At 45.1% G+C, this 15,631-nt stretch overlaps 1 protein-coding gene across 5 annotated transcripts in view; it reads right to left on the bottom strand.

Moving 5' to 3' along the window:
* The window catches only part of RIPOR2 (RHO family interacting cell polarization regulator 2), a 612,501-nt gene that overhangs the window by 296,565 nt on the left and 300,305 nt on the right, over positions 1-15,631 (bottom strand). For all 5 annotated transcript variants that reach the window (XM_078687528.1, XM_078687531.1, XM_078687533.1 and 2 more), the window contains exons 2-3: positions 14,943-15,069; positions 2,830-2,985 (exon numbers count right to left, since the gene is read on the bottom strand). In XM_078687528.1, coding sequence (XP_078543654.1) covers positions 2,830-2,985; positions 14,943-15,069 — 283 coding nt within the window. The remainder of the gene's footprint in view (positions 1-2,829; positions 2,986-14,942; positions 15,070-15,631) is intronic.

Here is a 15,631-nt window from a genome sequence, read left to right as displayed (position 1 = left end):
TACTCATCGGCAGTCCTGTCCACTTGTCTCTTGACATCCTCCCTCTCTGGCGGCACACCTCACACCCCCAACACACGCAGCCCAGGTACGTCAAGGGTGACGGGAGCACATTTTTGTTCCTTAATATTATGTGAAACAGTTGGCACGTACCTGCAGATGAACAGCATCCTAGAGGCCTACAGGCGCCGCGCACATTGTTTTGGTTATGTGAGGCAGGAAATCTTTCGGCGTGGGCTAGAAGTCAAGCATTAGAAGGAGGTGCTAGACCAAGAATACCACCAGCTTCCCTGAAATTTCAGATGGTAAGTACCAGGCTGCTGTACGCCACGCTAGTATTCTCATTTCTACTGTGCCCAGCCAGTTCGCTGCCAACATAAATATTTTTCTGCAATAGAAAACACCCAGATAGGGGCTGGCAAATACAGTTTACGTGCTTCTCAAGCTGTATATCCCACCGTGGCTTGTCAATCAGCCAATGAGAAGCCTGTAAACATGTCTATACTTTTATTTCCATGAAGGAGAGCACAACTTAGCCGCCATCTGATTGGTTGATTGCAACTAAGACTCAGTATTCTGAGCCGTGTTGCAATCAGCCAATAAACACCTTTGCTTTTACACAGTTTTAGTCACATTCTCAAATATTTCCCCCTGCTGCCCCTTAGAGCCTCTACTGGCACTGCACTAAACTCAGATTAGCACAGCAGCAGAGCTCACTTGCTAGGCCGGTCAAGAAGGCCTGAAAACTGTCTCGCCCTGGAGGAAATCAACTCGAAAATGCGAGTGGGCGAGTAAATTTTTCGAGCCCTGTAACAATGGGACTCGTGCCCATGACAATGAGAATAGTGCTGATGATACCAATGGGACTAGTGCTCCTGACAACAATGAGAATAGCACTGATAACAATGGGACTACTGCCCATGACAACAATGAGAATAGCACTGATGATACCAATGGGACTAGTGCTCCTGACAACAATGAGAATAGCACTGATGATACCAATGGGACTAGTGCCGATGCCAGCAATGAGAATAGCACTGATGATAACAATGGGACTATTGCTGATGCCAACAATGAGAATAGCACTGATGATAACAATGGGACTAGTGCCCATGACAACAATGAGAATAGCACTGATAACAATGGGACTACTGCCCATGACAACAATGATAATAGCACTGATGATACCAATGGGACTAGTGCTGCTAACAATTAGAATAGCACTGATGATAACAATGGGACTAGTGCCGATGCCAACAATGAGAATAGCACTGATGATAACAAAGGGACTAGGGCTGATGCCACCAATGAGAGTAGCACTGATAACCATGGGACTAGTGCCCATGACAACAATGAGAATAGTGCTAATGATACCAATGGGACTTGTGCCGATGCCAACAATGAGAATAGCGCTGATAATACCAATGGGACTAGTGCCAATGCCAACAATGAGAATAGCGCTGATGATACCAACGGGACTAGTGGTGATGATAGCAATGAAAATAGCTCTAATGATAACAGTGGGACTAGTGCTAACGAGAACAGTGAGAATAGAGCTGATGACAACAATGAGACTAGTGCTGATGACAACACTAATGACAACAACGAAAATAGCGCTGATGATAACAATGAGACTAGTGTCGATGACGAGACTACTGCCGATGACAACGAGACTAGTGCCGATACAACTAGACTAGTGCCGATGACAACTAGACTAGTGCAGATGACAACTAGACTAGTTCCGATGACAACAATAAGAGTAGCGCTGATGAGAACAGGACTAGTGCAGATGGCAAAACTGCATGATAAGAGACTGTTACCCAGGGTCCGCACTGCTCATTCATTGGAGACACTGTCTTGGACTCACATGCCTCTTATCAGTGTTCACACTGGTCTTTAACCATATTCCTCCAACACATTCTAGCACATTATTACAGGTTAATATGTTCCTTGTGAGGCCTCCTGACTCCTGCCATTGGGATTTAAGTTCTGCCACTATGTTGATTATAATTCCAGTGCTGGAGCATTGTGCTTTTGGTAACACAAAGCCATCTCGTGCTGTACCTGTACTTGTTTGTTTTTGTGAGTAACGTTAAAAGAGCCAGTATGCGCTGTGGAAAGGGCTTTTTGGTAAAAGAAAGCATTTGCAATGCAATAGGTCTTGCATTTTTTTTTACACTTTTAAAAACATTCCTCCCATGCTGTTCTTACATGCATTGCACAGCAGCGCGGTCAGCTGTGCAACATGGCTTAAAGGAACAAGCATTTGCAGTGCTATAGGTCTCGCATTTCTGAAAGTTTGCGCTATTGGCGTTGCATTATTGTTTGCAACAGCAATAGCTCAAACTTTCAGTAATGCGAGAGCTATTGCTTTGCAAATGCTTGTTGTATTCGGGGTTACAATTTTCAGACAACTGATGGGTCGGAATATGTGTATTTTATTCAGACTTTACTATTTGTGCAAAGGGATTCATCTGACTTGAATAGTGTATTTTTTAAGGTTTGGTCATTTTTTGGGACTAGGCAAATGTTGAGAATGTAATCACACCATAGTATGAATTTTCTATGCACCTCGTTGGTGAATGTCATCCGGATATACATTTTTCGTGTGAATTATGCATTTGGAACACACTGCTCTTTGTGCTATCATGACAGTCAAACAAGCAATATACATAGACATAAGTACATGAAAATAGTAACTTCACTCGGTATGTAAATGACAGTGAACTCGGTGGTCAGCTGTACATAGTGCTGCCTTTCAGACGCCATGTGATAATCACATGAAAGAAGGTAATTTCACACTGTGACATTAGCATTAGTGAAAGTTCTTACTCAAGTCCGTTCTTCAAGGCCGCATACACCTCTTCCACCCTCTGCGGCTGGGGCTCTTTGGGATTGCTGTTGTTTTTATGACCTAAATTGTGCATTTTCTTCAGCTTCGCTTGAGGCTTTTTTGGAGTAGAATTATTCCCGATAAATGAATTACATCTGTAAAATGAAGAAAATGTAAAAAAAAACAATGAAGATCATTCTCGAGTAGGATAAACATGATCAGTGCCCACATGCGCTCATTAACAGTTTGTTGCTTCAGGGTGGGGCACTCACCACACATAGTAAATACCATTCCCCCAGGGTGACGTATTTACCACTTGTGGAAAATGACTCTTACTATGAGTTTTTAAAAGGAAAATAGGAGCTCACATGGGGAATCAGTATTTTAACACAAATAAATTCAGCATCTATTTTCGGGTCTTTTCTCCAGCTACATTTTGGCAGGTTTGACCGTCCAGAAGCTATCATGAGAAACCGCGAGGTTTGTAAGTTTGATCACTGTACAAACACTGGAATTTAGCCCAGAACTCATAACGAGGATCTAACTGCATTCATATCAGTAGCAATATTATCATGCAAGCGGCTGCAATCATGATGGGAAAAAACACACCTCAACTCCTGTAAGTTTAAAGTACATTCATAACTTTTAGGGATTTACAAAGATTTCTGCTAGACAAACCCCTACCCAACACACCTATCAAAATATGGAGCAGTTGCACCCTCTCCCTCATTATTAAATGGTACTTAATCCTGCCTTTGCCAGAAGTAAACTTGCTCGTGTTTCCAGAGTGGGAAACTACTGCAAGCAACAACAAACTTTACTTTTTGTGGAGGTTTATTGAATTTAAACACCTCCATGCAATGCCTATGATCCAGCTGCTAATTCCACAGGTTGATGCTGGTTTATGCTTTGCATTAATAAGCGCAGTTTACAAATGTGAAATTTGAAAATAAAAATCCTGGTTCTGTACATCAATAGGCAGCACTTACATGTGTAAATAAAGTTAGAAGAACTTAAATATTTATATTTGTGACTAGAGCAAAAACATTTTTAAATACACCAGGGTTTCCCCGTTTCAGTTCAGAAATGTGTTTTCGGGTACATGCCATACATTCAGTGATATATTACCACTTCTTTACACTAAAGGTCAGCGAAATTTAGCTCAAATTTGAGAGAGAATCCTCGTACACTGCTATTTCCACGATAAGTCGAAGATGCAGTGGGTTACATGGCTGGAAACATTTCATGCTTTCGTCCAATAAAATCAAACTATACTGCTATTGAAAAAAGAATCACCAACTGCTAATTCTTTTTTAACAAAGAAAAAATCAACAGAGCTCATTGTAATTAAATTGACAACTACACTTCACCACTTTACCCTACAGTGAATCAAAAAAAGTCAATCAAGGAAGATGTTTTACTTTCAATAATATTAAATTAACACCAGTGCTTAACTGGACTCCGTGGTTGCAGATGGGGCCTACCAGCACTCATGTTTGTGAACCGGCACTTATTTGTCCTCAATAGACTTTGAGCCATAGAAAGAGGGACAAAAACACAAAAAGGGGAAAGGAGGAGGAAGAGAAAGAAAAAAACAGAGACAAAGGGAGAAAGCAGGGTTGAAAAAGAACCTTCAAGCGTGTGATAAACAGTTAGGGACTATCAAGTGATGGATTAAAGAGGCATGAAGTTGAATCAAGACGATACAGCCTTCTTTAAAAAGCACAACACTCTTCTGGCACCACATTTACTCAAGTTGTTTACAGAATCTAGAGACGTGGGACTTCTCCCTGCAGGTCTCAGAGCAGCAACTGTAGTAGTGATACATAAGGATGGGAAACCCCCGGATGACTGTGGCTCTTACCGCCCCATCTCATTGTTAAATATAGAAAATAAAATCCTAGCTACTGTCCTCGCATCATGCCTTATTACGGTAATTACCTAGCTCATTCACGATGATCAATCTGGCTTTATGCCAAAGTGCGCTACTTCATATAATCTCCACAGGGTTGCCAATTGGATAGACACCATTAGAAATCAGGAGAGCGCACACCTACTCCTCTCCCTAGACGCTGAAAAGCCATTTGATACTATTCATTGGGCTTTTATGATCCATGTCTTGGAGAAATTTGGTTTCGATCCGGGTTTCCGAGATTGGATTGTACTGTTATACACAAAACCCGAGGCCAGAGTCAACGGGGCCTTATCACACACGTGGCCAATTGAAAGGGGTACTCAACAGGGTTGCCCCCTTCCCCATTACTCTTTGCCCTTATTCTGGAGTCCCTTGCGTGCGTCATCAGGGCATCCTCTGGGTTAGGTGGGTTTGTAGGTGATGCTAGAAGGCTTGATGAAGAACGCATATCTTTATATGCAGATGATATTCTACTGTATGCGTTTTTTTGAGCTCTATGGGAGACAGGCTGGATATTGAATCAATTGGAATAAATCGACCCTCTACCCACTCACTGGGAGTCTGGAGTCTCAGTCCTACCCGGAATGCCTCGCTTGGTCACCGGAAGGGTTCACGTATCTCGGCCTTTATAACACTATGAATATCACTGAGAACCTAACCCGTAATGTTAAGAGAGTTTTCCTTAATTTTCAGAATGATGTAACGAGATGGTGCAACCTTCCCCTCACCATCATGGGATGGGCAGCCCTATATAAAATGGTTACGCTTCCTCAGTTGCTCTCTGTGCTGCAAAATACATACTGCAAAATTCCTGACGCATTGTTCAACCAAATAGACAGTGAACTGCGTCTGCTCTTATGGGATGGAGCCTCCCCACAGGTGGCACTCCAGACCCTGTAGAGGGGTCCATATAATGGGGGCCTGGCCCGCCCTGATATTAGGGCATGTTATACGGCATCCCACCTTATTGTTATTAAGGAATGGATTCACATTAGTGGAGACCATTCGGCTTTTAGGCTAGAAAGACTGCAATTTCATACACATACATACCTCCATTACCTATATGGCGGTAAGGGCAGTAGGCGACTACTTCAGGCGACCCAGAGAACGTTGGAAGGGTGGAAAAGCGCAGAAAGGCAAATGCAGTGGGACAAGAAATGTACCAGAGAGACCCCACTATGGGAAGGAAACAGACTCCCTGACATTGGGAAGCTTCGAGGTCTTAAAAAATGGGATTTAATTGGCATCCCCAAGGTAGGTGATCTCCTAGAGAGGGGAGTGCTGGCCTCGTTTGAAACACTCAAAGATAGATATCAACTTCATCACACCCAGGTCTATGCATACCTCCGTTTGAAACACGCATGGATAGCAGAGGGATTAGAAGGGGAGTCCCTGCCAGACTATGCACCGCTCGAAGACAGCCTCTTGCAGGAGGAGATTCCAGCTAGGGCTGTCTCATTCACCTATAAAACACTACCTAATAATATGCCTGACAAGCTTGGTCCACTGCAAACGAAATGGGAAAAGACTACAGGGGTACTAGAAGATATAGTCTTGGAGGCCGCTCTCATGCATTCACGGGAGGTAGCAATCAAACTTAGGTTACGCCTCATTCAATACAAAATTCTGCATCAAACATACTTTGATAGGGTCCGACTTCATAAAATAGGGAGAGCGGAAAATCCAAAATGTCTTAGATGTCATTGGGTGGATGGTACCTTTATCTGTACACTATGGGAATGCACTGAAATTCTGAAATATTTGGGGAGGATTGTGGGTAAGGGCAACAAATTCCTTGACCTTCAACTTGAAATGGAGCCAAAATACCTTCTTATAGGTATTTCAACAAAGGTAGATATCCCTAGACGAAAACTACTCTTAGCCAACTTGGGATTGGTGGTGGCCAAACGGGACATAGTGAAGCACTGGGGGGCACAGCATGTACCCACACTTAAAGAATGGAGGACATGCCTAGACTTGTACATGGTGGCAGAGCACGTGACATATAAAGCTGGGGGCTGCCCTTGGAAATACAGGAAGATATGGGCACCCTGGATGAAGTATTATGGCTTAGAATTGGAAGGGGTAACAGAGGGTAGGAGAACATCGTCACAAGGAATGGAGGAAGACCCTTGACTGTTGTATCCTACGTTCCTATTGATACCACACAGAAAGTTTGTGACCTTACAATATGCTCTATACAACACTTATTATTTTGTGTCACTCAATGTACTGCCTTGCAATGGACATTTACTGTGAACATATACCTGATGGAACTACAATGGATTCTCCACTATTGTCTGTCAAATATTTAAGCTTTGTTTTCTATGTTACTTTTCGATTAGAACAAAATGAAATAGAAATATTTCAGAAAAAAAGACTATGCAGCCTTGGTATTCAGAACTTCTGACATTAGATAGTGCTGTCCATGGGCTTCAGAGAGGTGATGTGCTGTCACTATTTTTCATTTTGCTTAACGTATATACTAATCTGCACATTATATATACATTTGTAAAGTGTCATTTTTACATTAAGTTAGCTATTGTTAATATCTCCCTCATTTAAGATGACTCACACTAACAATGAAAGTGTATATTTTCTCTCAATTCAATTCAGGACCCAAGCAGTAGTTTGATTTAATTAGATTGTTACAAAACGTTTTGTTTTCTGTGAGAAGTGCTAATCTATGTGTGTTTCACTGAAAGCCGAAAAATAAATCCTGCACCTGTGCTGAGGACAGGCTAGCGGCGAAGTATCATCTATCAACAAGATATCTCATGCACGTCGCACAGTTTAAACCTTCTTTTGTGTGATGGCTGGAAAGAGGGATAACTCCCTGTGACATACGCAATCCTGATTGGTCTCCTGTCCCTGAGAACCACGGGGAGTGCTGCATCTTGTCAAGAATGGTATGTTTTAATTGTGCTTGCTGAGCTAGTTAGATTCAGATCCCACGTTCTACTCTCGCTCAACTAGACATGCATCTTTGCTCCTCCTCAAAGGGTTAGACTCCTGAGCATATCCAAGTACAGTTACTCGACTGAATTTTTATTTGATTCTGCGTTTTAGAGGCTCTATTTTCTGACACCTTCTGCTTGATTCCTCATCAGCTTCCGGATTTCCATTTAGCTTAGCGTGTTCAAGAGAAAATTGATCTTGCTCAGTTTACCGATGACAAACTTTAAATAGTGCGTCTTTGTATTTGATATATTTTTTATTCCTTTGAATTATACTGACCAAAGCTCATACATGATGATCATTAATCTGCAAAGAAACCTTCATGGTTTGCAAATCTACTCCTCTCTGACATTCTTTTGGGGCCTAATGTGCTTCACTGTAAATGATGCACTGTCGATCTTAAACCTCAGCTCAGGACTAGAGGTTCATGCACAGCTTGTACTTGAGTTTGCATCAACGGTTTGCGCAGTGCAACTCCCATCCCCACTGCAACAAGAGCAAAACTTTGGGCCCTGGCATTTATTCTCCCACAAGTTAAGCAGTGAACATCTCCCTTTTCCAAGCAAAATGCTTTACAAATCTTGCCCGCCCTCTTGAGTTTGGTGGCTAAGTATTTAGGTTTGCCTGTGTGCGGGGCTTTGTATGTGAGGCAGGCTGTTCTGAAGCTGGCTCGCAGCTCAATTGGGAGCCATTTAAGTTCTCTGATGGCAGGAGTGATGTGTTCGAATTTCCTGGTTCCAGTGCGTTGAAGGTTTTCTTCAGGGGGGCGGGGTGTAATACCGCTGTCCCGGTTAGAGTTGCAATCCCATAGTCAATTCTAGAGAGTACCAGTGCTTGGGTGGCTTGTTAAAGGTCCTTGGGAGGGAGGATGGGTCTGATTTTGTAAAGTAGTTTCAGGTTGAGAAAGCACTTTTGGCCGATCTTGAAATAGGTTTTTTCATGTCCAGTTTCGGGTCTAGGGTGATGCCAAGAGATTTTACTGAATCCACCAGGGCGAGGTTGCCGTTGAGGGCGTCGATTCCTTTGAGCCATTCTTCAATTTGGGGGTTGTCGTTTTTGTTGGAGATGAGGAGCAATTCCGTTTTCTCTTGGTTGAGTTTCAGGTGATTATTTGTGAGCCATAATTGCACCTCCTTGAGCGTGTTGTTAAGTCTCTGGATGTCATCAATGGAAGTGGTTTCCAGATAGGGTGACCAGGCGTCCCCATTTTGCCAGGACGGTCCCTGTTTTTCACCAGCTGTCCCAGCAAATTTCAAGAAATTTAGCTCATGTCCCTGTTTTTAGAGAGGGGCGACTGAAAACGGTGGGAGGTGTTTTTTATGTTTTACAAAGCAGGGAGAGTTAGCAGGTGGCTGCGTGTCATCATCATATAAGTGAAAAGGGATGTTGGATTTCCTGAGTAGAGAGGTGAGGGGTTCCATGTAAATGTTGAAAAGCTGAGGGGAAAGCACAGATCCTTGGGGGACACCTCTAATGATGGGGTGGAGGTCGGACTCGAAGATTTTAATTTTGATTTTTTGTGAGCGGTTGTGGAGAAAGGAAGAGAACCAGTGGAAGACCGTCTCCTGAAGGCCAGCCCTTTCTTGCAGAGCCTTGATGAGCAATTTGTGGTCAACTGTATCGAACGCCGCCGATAGGTCGAGAAGGATGAGAAGACAGCAGTGATCAGAGTCCAGTGATTTGAGGATGTCATCTATGACATTGAGGATTGCGGATTCGGTACTGCAGCCTTTTCTGAAGCCTGATTGATGAATGTCAAGGAGATTGATATTGTCGAGGTGTTGGGTCAGCTGAGGGAGTAAACATCTTTGCGGGATTTTGGAAAGGAGGGGTAGATTCGAGACGGGTCTGAAGTTGTTCAGGTCCTCAGTGTCTAGCCCTGGCTTTTTCAGCAGAGGAGTGACTTGGCCTACTTTGAGGCAGTCTGGAATGCTTCCAGAGCTCAGAGAGCTGTTCATGATCTTGCACCATAGTGGGGCTAGGACAAGCTTCAGGTCTTTGGCCAGGTGCGGGGGAAGCTGATTGAGGGCATGTGATGAGGGTTTAGTATTGGAGATTAATTTAACTATCTCTGCTTCCTGGATGGGGATGAAGGAGGACCAGTGTTTTGTGGGCATCAAGGAGTTGCTCTCATGGTTTTTAGACGCTAAGTTCACGATGGAGGGGGAGAGCTTTGAGCCAAGCGAGAGATCTATCTTGGCAATTTTCTCATTGAAAAAGTTGGCGAAGTTGTCGCAGCGTTCTTTGGATGCCAGTGTTGAGGATGTCATCGGCTTTGAGGTTTGGTTCCTGATGATACTGAAAAGCTCTTTGGGTCGGTTTTTCGCGTTGTCTAGAGCCGAGCGAAAAAAAGCTGTCTTTTTGTTTTTAATGTGTTTTTTGTAGGACTTGCGGACTTCTAGGAGTGGATCACGATGGAGGGCGGAGGGATTGTACCTCCAGGTTCTTTTTGCAGTTCTTAGCAGTCTTCTTTCTTCATTGATGTCGGAAGTGAACCATGATCTGGAGGTAGTAATCCGGTTTCTTTTTTGTTTCAATGGGGCAAGGTGGTCCAAGGTGAGTGACAGATTGGAGTGGAAAAGAGAGGTGAGTTCAGTGGTTGAGAGGTGATCGGTGGAGTTAGGGAGGAGCGAGCTGATTTTTTCTTCAAGGTCAGCTCGAGGAATCTGGGCTGTGTTTCTGACCCATTTGGGGGGGTCTCGCTTGGGGTGGTGAGTTTGACCCACTTGGTTAATAAGAAAAAGAACTATGTGGTGATCGAACCAGTCTATGGGGAGGATGTGGTTGACGGAGATTGCGTTGCTTTTGGCGTTAATTGCATCGAGGATTGCTCCTCTCTGATGAGTTTCTTCTAGGCAATGTTGGGTCAGATTGTTTTCTGTTAGTAGGTTGTTTAGGGTTTGAATGAGCGGGTTTTGTGTTTCGTTCCATCTAAGATTGAGGTCACCCAGGATTATGTTGTTAGAGTTGCCTAGAGCGCATTGGGCAATTAAGTCGGAAAGGTGCACCCCGAATTCCGAGGAGTTGCCTGGGGGGGTGGTACAGAAAATGGGCCAGAGTGCGCCTGGAATCGATCTTTTAATGATGACTGCGAGACATTCAAAGGAGCTGTAGGAACATGAGGTAGTTTCCAAGATAGTGATGTTGATCTTGTGGATGATTGCTATGCCCCCACCCCTGTTCCCTTGTCTGTCTTTATTGATCATTGAGAATCCAGGAGGCACCAGCAGGTCTAAGCTGGGGTAAGAAAGATTGTTGAGCCAGGTCTCTGTGATGAAGGCAATGTCTATATCATGGGAGAGGAAGGTTTCTGCAAGTTCGGTTGCGTGTTTGGTGGCAGATCTGCAGTTAACGAGCATGCAGTTGATGGGGGCCCATCTTTGTTCCTTTTCTCCGTGGGATGTGCTCCCGGAAGGACAGCTAGGTGGGCTGGGGGTCTAGGAATTCTCGGGGGGGGGGGTTATTTCTAAATCCTGTTATTACTTGTATCTTGGATTTGGGGGAGGAATTCGCAGGGGGGGCATAGGATGCGACTAGGTGTGTCACTTCCTGATCGGAAAGTGGGGATGTTGTTCTTCTGGGTCTTTCGCAGCGCTTGTCGTTCACCTTCGTGTTGGACCAGGGTTCTGGGATCTGGGAGGGATGAGAGGCTCGAAGGTGGATGTTACCTTTTCGTGAATGGGATGTGTGGGAGTAAATTGCGCGGTGGAGTTCAGGATGGGCTTTTGAATCCTGGACAGGTTTGATAGGGTTTCGTTCAGGCCTCGGATCAGGATTTCAAGCTGCGTTACTAGGCGGGAGAGGCTTTGTGTTGTGATGTCCAGGGAGGGTGGGAGAGTATCTGGGGCAGCATTGCCCTTGGGGGAGGGGGGCATGTCCAAGAGGGGAGGGAGTTAGGGGCAGCGTTGCTATTGGGGGATGAGGGTGGGGCTGGGGCAGCGTTGTCCATGGGGGGTGGAGGAGGTTCCCTGTTGTGAAGGTTGTTGAGGGTGGAGAGGGTGTCCCAGTCCTGATGGTTAATGTGGGAGGAGCTGTCGGAATTGAGAGTGGAAGGGCTCATGGGCCGGCGGAGTGTCTGCTCCAGTCGGGCGATGTCTCTCATGTAGTGGGGGAGCGGCACGTGGTTGGGTGGAGGCTGTGCTTATGGGAAGTGTTTGGACCCGGATTTCAGGGAGGGAGTGTGGGGGGGGGGCGCATTGACTCCATGAAGGAGTATGAACGTTATTCAGAGTTGGAGAAATGCAGTAGGTGTCGCAGGAAGGTGGAGAGGGGGGTCTCGAAACTGAGGAGAGGGGGGTCCTGAGCCTCCTCTGTCTAGGAAGGTTCATTGGGGGGGAGGGGTGGTGTGGCTCCGATTAGCGTGGAGCTCACGGGGGCGTTTTTTTAATTAGAGGAAGAGGGAGTTGAAGATCTCAAGGTTAACGCTCGTGGCCTGAACCAGGACAGTGACATTTGCGTAGATGGTTATAGAGATGCTACTGCTCATCGTCAAGTGGTTCGAGAGAGAGGTCGTCAGTTTGCGACTATGGGAGGTGATGGTAGTTTTGGAGGTGGAGAGATGTGTGTTCAGGATGCTGTACCAGTTGTCGGGTCTATCAGTGTGGAAGATGAGGTCCATTTCTTTCTGTCCTCTAGAGGAGCAGTGGCAAGTGCCTACGAAGAGTGTCTCATGGTGTTGTCTAATCAGTCTGTGTTTGAAGAGTTTCTTCACTTTACTTGAGAGGTAAGGGGGAAAGAGATTGCGAAGGAGTTCGGTCCATGGGGTGTCAGGTAGTTAGTTGTTTGCGGGGCGGCAATTAGTTGTGTGACCGGTGGCATTTTGTCACTGGATGTGCGGGAGGTGGGTACTCTCCGAAGAGTAGTAGGGAGAGATTTCGTGCGGTGGCGAGAGTGCTGTCAGGTCAGGAGGGAGGGTGATGGGGAGGGAGGGATGATGTCTCTAGGAAGGGGAGGGAGGGAGCAGTGAGAGGAGGGGGTATGCGGGGAGGAGCTCCTTTGGGCTAGGGTATGGGGGTAGGTGCCGTCCTGATCTTCCCGAGCGTGGGCCTACATCGTTTAATCACTTAGTGCAGGGGCCTCTAACTTTGGGGGGGTCACTGTATGTGGCAGGGACACCTCTGGCTGGGTCTGTGGATCAGAGAGTTAGTTCTCAGGCGTTGAGAGGGCGCATCTTGGGGTCGCGAAGAAGAGGTAGTGACTCAAGCCTTTCCTTTTTACTGACGCTGCCTCTACTGATGGGATCCAGTAGGGATCATAGAGAGGTATAGAAAGATTTCTGCAGAAGATTTCTTTATACTGTAGCATATTTTGAAAGAGTGCCTGTTGGTGACCCAAAAAATCAGTTCACGAATGTACCATGGTGTTTTTCCTTCTTGCAGAATTATCTGGAGCAGAGCTTCTAAAAAAAATAAACGTATAAGTAAGCAACCACGGGTCACATGTACGACCGTCAGGTTTCGCAACTCGCAAATTGCAATTGTTAGCGACTCGCAATTTGCGACTCGCTAAACCTGATGTACAACAGTTTCTCAGACACTCTATGCAATTACCAAATGGGTCACAAGAGATCTGCCTCATTAATATTCATGAGGCAGGTCGCTATTTGCGACCCATTGGGAATGGCCTGCACTACCAGGGATGATGGTCTTGGCCTGCTGGGGTCAGCAGACCACCATGTCCGTGACTATTTTTTTAAATAAAGCAGGTTTTTTTTTTCAATTGCCGTCCATTTTCTTTTTGGGAATATGGAAAGCATTTAAAAAATGAAAATTAAAAGTTTTCTTTTTTAATTTTTTTTACAGGGGGCATTGGTCCATGGGACCACTGCCTGCCCTGAACATTTTTTTACACTCCCATTCACTTAGGGGAAGTGGTCCCTTGGGACCCCTTCCAGTCTGCGAATGGCTTTTCACCAATTTGAAATTGGTGCTAATCTGAAAGTGTTTTGCATCCACATTCCCGGTCGCAAAACATTCATACAAGTGCGGCTCGCTTTTAGGAAGGGACGCCTTTTACATGCCCCTTCCTAATTATGACTTGATAACTCTACTTTGCGAGTCGGCAATAGGTTATTGACTCGCAAAATTGGGTTGGCACATAGGAAAATGCATTCTACCGGTCGTTTGGGAACGGTAACATGCGTCGTACATGTGGCCCCAAATTCGGATTCTCATGACCCCCCTTCCACTTACTACTGCAACATCTTGACCCCCAATTTCTAAGATCCGGGAGTAATTTATTTGCATGTGTAGCACTTTTGTTACTAATAGGTCAGTTTGACGGCTTTCCTGACAAACCTCAAACCTATAAAGGCCTTGAATGCTAAGGGTGAGTCAGGTCACAATTTCGATGTAAGCTGTGAGTGAGCTAAACATTGCTAAATACGGACTAGTCAACGTAGGCTCACTTTTCACATGAGTGATTATCTGAGTGCCTTAAAACCTCATGGCTCAAGTCTTCCGCCTTAACAGTAAATGTTGAACATCAAAAAATGCAAAAACGACGTTATCTTTACCGGCCCTTGCTTGCCCCATGCCTCAGGGCTCCAGGAAACACTACATTTCAACAGCTTCGAGCGTGCCAGAAATACGAGGCGCACAAAGGCCCTGGCACACTCCACGAAAGGCGTTTGTGGTTATGCACCAACTACACGGTCTGCTCATGATGCCATTGTAAGTGTGTACATGTAAATACGAATTAAAGGAACACATAAACCGGCCTGAGGCGTGTGCATCTAATGATGATTAATAAAGGCTCTCTTGATAAGGCTGCCGAGTTGAAAGCACGCCCTGCGTGGACCCGCTGCGTGTAGAGACGGGCGCCATGTTTACCTGCGGCTTCACTAAGTGACAGCAGTTTTAACTGAAGAGGATGAGGATTCCCGCTAATGTACTACACTAATCGCGGTTTCCTGGCAATCTAGAATACAAATACACACACACGACAGTGCTGATAGGAATTCAAAGAAAGACTGAGCTGGGAGAAACGAGGATGACATTTATTTCATTATCTGAAACACAAAAGACATTCGTTCTTCGAAACCACAGGCCGTTTGTCCCTAAAAGATGAAAAGGCTAGCAGTTTTTCATTTCTGCGAACGCTGGCCCGGCTGCATTTCCAATTACTTCGTGCAAAAGCAGACCTGGAATCAGTTTTACAGAAGAAAACCTCTTATTATGTACCATTTGGCACACGGCTGGATCAGTATACACTTCCTTCACAAAATGGTGTTCTACTTGCCTGGATCGTCTTTCCGGTAGTCCACTAAAGCCAGCAAAGGATTGGCTCCTTAGAATGCCATTCGGGCCACCAGGCGAGCATGTGTGAGAGCCCACGGACATGGTTTCCGGGAGTATGGGCGGTTCTCCTGCAGGATGAGAGAGACATTAGAGTGTTACTCATGGACTTGGGATGGATGCATGTCACCTAACAGGAAGTGGTAGGGCGGTCAGTATCTAGGGTGACCACCTCACTCCAGGTCTTTGCAGGCACTTTCTCCACTACTAAACCGTTCTTTCACCTACAAATCATTGATTTCAGGTTTGTTAGTCTAATTAGTTCAATGGAAGCAAAACAAAACACAGAGAATGCATCAGGCTGTCATACAAAAGTCTAGGACTGGAAACCATGTCCACGATTACCTGCGGAATTCTAGGACGCGGTGGAGTGAGCCAAGGAATGATAAACGGATATTGCTCCTCGTTGTGTACAAAGTCCTATGGGGTCGTAATGTAGGCCCCTGCATTCAGTACTGAATGCGCCCAACAACACAACTACAATGAATCAGCAGATGGCAAACCCAAGTTACATTGAGGTTTATGACAATTTTTTTTTAAAGAAAATGGGGTGTAATGAAGTAGAATTGATAACAGGATGCCACAGCTAAAGTAATATGATCAGGAGAAGTTTATTCCATCATCTCAGACGTC

Source organism: Lissotriton helveticus, chromosome 4_1 (genome assembly GCF_964261635.1).
Source record: "Lissotriton helveticus chromosome 4_1, aLisHel1.1, whole genome shotgun sequence".
In the NCBI taxonomy this organism is placed as follows: domain Eukaryota; kingdom Metazoa; phylum Chordata; class Amphibia; order Caudata; family Salamandridae; genus Lissotriton; species Lissotriton helveticus.
This window is presented reverse-complemented; position numbering and strand designations above follow the sequence as displayed.